This window comes from Trachurus trachurus, assembly GCF_905171665.1.
Source record: "Trachurus trachurus genome assembly, chromosome: 21".
Taxonomy (NCBI): Eukaryota; Metazoa; Chordata; class Actinopteri; order Carangiformes; family Carangidae; genus Trachurus; species Trachurus trachurus.
This window is the reverse complement of record NC_139899.1, coordinates 27,844,778-27,851,589: the sequence shown is the minus strand read 5'-3', so window position 1 is coordinate 27,851,589 and position 6,812 is coordinate 27,844,778. Positions and strand designations below refer to the sequence as shown.

At 41.0% G+C, this 6,812-nt stretch overlaps 1 protein-coding gene across 1 annotated transcript; it reads left to right on the top strand.

Moving 5' to 3' along the window:
* Window positions 1–2,343: 2,343 nt before the first annotated feature.
* LOC311004084 (uncharacterized protein) lies at window positions 2,344–6,612 on the top strand (the record flags this gene model as incomplete). The annotated part of the gene is made up of 11 exons (XM_083996033.1): window positions 2,344–2,404; window positions 2,717–2,831; window positions 2,911–2,982; window positions 3,170–3,574; window positions 3,728–3,826; window positions 3,921–4,153; window positions 4,453–4,631; window positions 4,794–4,809; window positions 6,163–6,240; window positions 6,320–6,507; window positions 6,600–6,612. Exons 4-11 carry the CDS (start codon window positions 3,184–3,186, stop codon window positions 6,610–6,612), a joined length of 1,197 nt encoding a protein of 398 aa, XP_083852159.1. The 5' UTR covers window positions 2,344–2,404; window positions 2,717–2,831; window positions 2,911–2,982; window positions 3,170–3,183.
* Window positions 6,613–6,812: the final 200 nt, after the last annotated feature.

The following is a 6,812-nucleotide window of genomic DNA, read 5'->3' as shown; positions in this document are numbered from 1 at the left end:
ATGACTGAACATCAATTGTAAATGCAATAAACTTTTATAAAAATTACAATTTGTCAAGATATTTCAATATAAATGTATTCCTATTCATCAAAATATAATAAAATATCATCATAAATTTATCATTCATAAAAACAATGGAATATTATTGTATTATTAATATAAATATTATTATATAACATATGATTATATATTTAATAGTATATATTAATATAACACTGTTCAGGTACCACACCACCAAATATATATATATATTTTTTTCCATTTTCTTAGTTTTTTTGGTCTTATTATGACTTATAACATGTTATCGTTAGCCTACACTGCACAACTTAACAGTGATGGGATGTAATAGAACTCTATTAGGGTACAGTTGAGACGTTGTGTCTCAACTATACCCCGCTGACCACTTTGTGTATTTCTCTAGATTGTGCAGTGACCTAACATAGTAGGATAGCATGAAATATGTGAGTTTTTAGGGCGCAAAATAAAGTTTGCAATGATGTAAGTTATGTTTGATGGTCACAAAACGATAATAAGCTGTTCGTTGTGGAAGGGACATGGTAGAGTGAAATTCTTACCCTAGTAAAACGACTTTTGCTGATATCTCTGGACTGGAGATGCTAAAACTCTTCAAATTTCCCACAACCAAAGAGGATGCTAATATGCATGTGCTGAGTAAAAATGGTGGCTCAGCCTTTCAGCGCTGGCAAGATATTAAGGGTGTTACAACTGTACACATACTCACTCCACCCTACAAGAAGGCACAAGCTTGAAATACTGTTTTAACCGATCACAAAAAAATACAATTGAAATAAATAATATCAAGTTTTTGCACTAAAAACTAAAAAGAAATGCCTTGGTGTCTTGTGAAAGTTTAGTGTTACTTCTCAGAGATTTTTCATCTGGAGTCATGTAAACATGACATATCGCTCATCTGGTCAGTTGTCATGGAAACGTGACACTCATCTACTGTATGGGCCAGAGTGAAAACACACGTGTGAACACGAACCATCAGACTGTCCTCCTTCACCAAACGACCACAGTTGTCGTGTGGCATGCACACGAATTACGACTCATTGTTACGTTTATCCGACAGCCAGCGACCTCTAGTGGCAACGGCAGCCCACAATCCACGCCTTCGGTCTAGGTTGATTCCACGTTTCGTTTTACGGCCGTTAATATGTCACTTTATCAAGTTTTGAAAACATTTCATGCGCAAAAGTAACAACGTAGATCCCATATATGTGGTCAATTTGTCCAAATATAGCCTATTTAAAAATTTGTTTCCGACGTTGCTATACAATTTGCAAGCTAGCGATGGTCCGAAGTAAAGTAATTTCCGGTTTTTTACAAAATAAAAGCTCAGCGACAGTGACAATGTGACAATGCTTTTGTTTTGAAGACAGGATATGAAAACCTCTACTTCTAGCTAACTTTACCATCATTTAACCTTTGACCTTAATGACCAATGAAATTACGATGCACGGGCGTGTTCTTGGCATATCGCTGAACGTCGTGGCTCTGGTAGGTCACTCACTCTGTGTATGATTTTATTTGTTTATTATCTTCCTTTTTAACAAATAGCCACGTTTATCGGCAATTAATATGTACCCTACTTAATTCAGTTTACACTTAGGTACGCTTTAGTTAGTCACCCATGCTTCTGAAAGTATGCGATTTTACCTGAAAGGTGCGGCTGTTTACAAACAGTTCAGCTACAGTAAGTTAGCTTATTAGCTCTAGGACAACATGGCACTCTGCATCTGAAACCTAATTCTATTCTTATACTGCAGAGACTTTCATAATTGGTTATGCTAGTTTCAGAAGCAGGCTAACAAATAACGACACACAAATGATCAGGGACCATACTGTAAACACTAGCCTAGTGATATACATTCTTGGTAGTTTTGATTAGTGTAGCCTATTGTCAGAGATATAATAAGAAGACACAGCTAATTCCTTTTGAACTTTATCATAACTTACTTGTTATGTAAATAAATATTTATTTTAGTTGTAACAAGAAAATGATTTAATCCCAGGTCCTTTTGGTCTGTTTGTTTGCTTGCAGGTCTTTGAACGTCATTCCAACATCACCATCATTGCTTGCAGCATTTTTAAAACCAACTGTTCTTTTAAGAACTAATATCTCATTCCTTTACCTTTCTACCACTTATTTCTTCTTACTTTTTCCTTTGTCTCTCGTTGTTTCACTTTATCCCTCTCTGTCTTTACTTTGACTTCCTTCCTTCCTTCCGTACTCCCTCCCTCCCTCTCTCTCTCTCTCCCTCCCTCTCTCTCTCCCACCCTCCCTCTCTCTCCCCCACCTTCACTTGTCATGGAGGCATTGAAAGAGGCATTGGAGGAGGGGAAAGCCTTGGCGGACGAGTTAGAAGCAATTGCCCCAACAGTAAAGTTTTCCTACATTGTTTCTCTTTTATTATAAGAGTCACATGTGTGTTGCTGTGTTTCAATTCAAATACTTCCTTAATCAAAGTAAGTTTGTTTTTTTTCTTTTTTTGAGTCTGCAGTGCATCTCAATTTTCAAGTAGGTCAAAATGCTGTGTACTTTAAGAACCCAGATGATGTACTCAAAATGTATTTGATTTGAGACACAGCATGTGTGTGTGCGCATGTAGGTTAGGGCTGAACATGTGAGAGTGCATGGGGGTGTGTGCCACAATAAAGGCAAATTTATTAACACAGTTTTTTAAACTTTTAGCCCCCAAAGAAAAGGAGGCGTAAGAAGGGTGAAGGCTCCAATTTTACTTGGAGGAGGTGGGACCAAGATGGTAAAATAATACCACAACGTGTGAGGCAGAATCGATCTCGATCGGGTGAGTAAAGTAACATAGTAATGCTATTATGCACAGTTTTTAATGCTCTTACATTGCACATTACATTTTGTGTTTACAGTTCAACCTTCCAGCTCTCGGGAGGTCCCAAGAGTTGAGGAACTTGAAATTCCTCAAGAGGTCCCAAATCTTGGTATGCATATTGAATTATGACATCTTACAACATTACTCTTTTAGTTTTAAAAATGTAAAATGTAGTCATCGGAATATTGTATTACTACTGTACTGTAGTGCCCATACGTCTGATGCCTATGCAGTGACCAAGCAATGCAGAAAATCACTTTTTTATTTTATTGATCATGTATGTTTTGTTCATTTAGACCAACGTATTGAGATGTTGAGAGACTTACTCTCATCCGTCACTCTACCCACCTCAACTGAAGCAGAAGCAGAGGCACCCACCACGTCTGCATGGGCCCAGAGACAGGCCAATGCACAAAAAAGGTTCAGAGCTGCAATGCCAGAGCTCTTGAACTGCAGAATGGCAGCAGAGACTGTTGAAGTGCACTCCTGTCAACAATGTAAAAGTGCAGACGCTGTGGTCCGTTGCCTGGACTGTGTTCCCTCGGGAACTCAGTTTCTTTGTCCTGGTTGTGATGTCAATGTCCACCAAAGTCATGTTTTACATGACAGGGTGGTCATGATTCATGGTTTTTACAAACCCATTCCTCCCACATCCTCAGTGGTAATGGACCAGAGTGGCAACTTTGAACTTGCTGAACAAGGTATGTTAAAATATTTTAGTAGATAAGATAATAAGCCACATCTAATGTTTGCTTAAACTTTTTTTTTTTTGGCTTTTTCATTTGACTGTGTTGACTATATTTGACTAATACAAACACTATTATTTTTAATTCCGGTCATTTTCTTTACTGCAGTTTGCATGCTTCCAATGCCTCCACCACTGCAAGTCTGCTCCTGTGGCACAGACTTCACCATTGCCCCTGGCAAACAGACAGTCCTGGTGACTATCAATGGTGCGTCGTCACTTCCTCTACATATCTTACTATTATCCGTTTGTCCTGTGTTGTACAGATACTGTTCAAATAGTAAATATAATTTTGTTTTCAGGCCCATACAACTTGTGCCTGCCAGTTGTGTGTTGCCCTGTTTGCCACAAAAACTGGACCCCAGGTTTAAACGACCTGCTTCGATGTCGATACTGGCCGGCAACAACCAGCTGCCAACTCCTCTTTAAGTTCGATGTCTTCACGTCGTTTGAAGAGATTAAGTTGGCGAGCCCAGCACTGTCGCAACAGGCATTCCTTCGAATGCTTGAACATAGAGCCCAAAGCACAGGACGGGTAAGACCTCTGTTTTTTTTTAAGTATTTTTGGGGTGGCTTTTGCCTTAAATGTACAGGATAGTTGAGAGAGAGACATGAAATGGGAGGCAGAGCAGGGGGAATGACAGGATAGGGCCGCTCTGCGCTGGATTCAAAACGCACAGATCTGCAGTGTGCTGTTGATCCTTGAATCTTATTGTTCTACACTGACTATGTAATCGTCTGTGTTGTTGCTCAGGTGTCAGTGCATCTGTTTTTCTTTCCAATATTTCTTTACATTCCAAATATCAAAGTCTTGTATTGTATCCTTCTCTCCAGATGGGTAGTATTTCTTGCGATTCCTTCCACCGAGCCTTCAAGGAATTTTCATTCTGTGACTTCAAGAAAGACGACTTGTGCCAGGTGGAGCCATTCGTCTGCCCAGCGTGCACACCAGATATGCTGGCAATATCAGTGGATGGGAATAGGAAGCATTATCGGTACAAGAAGTCCAAAGGGTTAGTAGAATCACTTTCTCATTTCAGTAATTGATCTATACTGGACCTCACTGCCAATACATTTAACTCATGATAGGCATTTTCACAAATTCTAGAGACAATATTTAATGTTTGTGGATGTGTGACTATGTTGTCAAACACTTTGTTTTTCTAATGTACCAGAACAGATGAACCATCCAGGGTTCGTACGGTCATGAAAAACCTGGAAAAGTTATGGAAATTGAAAATGCAATTTCTAGGTCCTTGAAAAGTTATGGAAAAATAAAATCCTCTGTAAAGTTTTGGAAAAGTCATTGAAATATTGCGTGGTTAATATTTTGGATGTGTAATAGGCCTATTAAAAAAATAAATATAGTGTAACGCAATCGCGTCGCCTGGCTCTAGCCCCGAACATTTCTTATTCAGCGACATTGACTGAGAAGGTAGTTTTGTAATTTCCCGGTCACAGTGAATACAACACAGGCACGACGCCACGACCAATCAGAGAGAAGTGTTGTGGAAGCGGAGAATCCTCCTCCGTGTTTTATTGGCTAACAGCCAGGTAACCAAGGTGACAATCTGAACTCTAGCGTTCCGAGCGCTCCCAAATCATCAGAAAAATGGAAAAATGGACGACATCAGGCGGTTTTTTACACGGAAAAGGGGAGGCGTTTCTGCAGTTGTGGTGGCTGCGCGGCAGGGCGGACTGGCCACCGGCCCACCGGGAGTTTTCCCGGTGGGTCAGTGGACCGGCCCGGTACGACGTGGTGCTGCAAGTGACGCGCTGACGTTAGTGTATTTACATTTACATTTACATTTGTGTTTACAACGTCTATGAGCGCGAGGAGTGCCTACCGTAATTAATTTATTCTCGGTCTGAATCCGCCCCAGTCCCAGCCAGGCCAGGCCAGACCGAGTCATATTATCGACACGAACTAGCGCGTCCGGTCGGATTGGGCCGTCCATGTTCACTTTATGAGCCCAAAAGAACAGCCAGGCAGCCCAGTCCAGAGAGCAGAGGAACAGAGAGAGACAGCACAGCAACGTGTGTGTGTGTGTGTGCGCGTGCGCGTGTGCCTGCGTGTGTGTGTGCGTGCTACCTGCTGTAAAATGTAGGCTTATATATTGTATAAACATAGTTGGCTGAAAATCTTAGGACATGTTTAAAGCTCATCCATGTTGGAGCCTCCTTTCATATTTAATATATACCTAGAGATGAGAATAGGGCAGAAGTTGTGGAAGAAGAGGAAACAGCCTCTGAAAGGCTGGTTGAAGCCAAAAGATTTAACAAATGGGTTTTGTTTTTGCTCTCCAGCCACAACTCCACTAGACCAGTTCTGAATGCCAGAATGCCTCATTTATGTGTTAAAAATCACAGAATTTTTCTGGGGGAGTGCCCCCAGACCCCCCTGCTAAAGTGCTTTAGAACCGAGGACCGATAAATGGATGGAGCGATGGGGGGGGTCTTGAAAATTCATTTAAAGGTTATGGAAAAGTCATTGAAAAGTTATGGAAAACCATTGCTAAAAAAGTGTATGAACCCTGACCATCCCTATTTGATGGAGTCTTCATTGCAGAGGATTGTAAGGTGTCAGCATTTGTTGACACAATCCGGAGCATGATGACAGTTGTAAGGATGTTTTTAACCATCTAATTCTTCTTTACTTTTTGCTCCAGTATTACGTGTAACACATTGTATATAATTTCAGAGCACCGGTCGTGATGTTTGTGGGCCGGCAACTTTCACAGCAGCCAGAGCTGAGTCCCACAAATCACTAGCAAAGGTGGATGAGGAGGGGCTCCAAATTGCTGTCTGTCGCCATGGAACACTGCTTCAAGGCCTCAACCACTACCGGGGAGAAATATATGCCTATCCGCTATTCTTGCAGAAAGAATTGTGTGAAAAGGCAAACGCGACGTTCTTTTGTATGGACATCACATGCAGGTAGTCACAACCGTTTACTCATCATAAATCTGTATTTTCCGCAGGTGTGGCCGTTAGTACTGAGTTCTTGCATGAGTTATCAGAGCTTTGTTACACTGTTTCCACTGGGTCGTATTCGAGTGTATGGACAAACGGCATTATGGGGCGTATGAGTTGGAGGACTTGTTGCGAACCATATGAGTTGAAAAATTAAACAGTGGATCATTTTCAGATCTGGTGCGCACCGATGTGTGCCAGCACCTTTTCCAGGCCTCTGC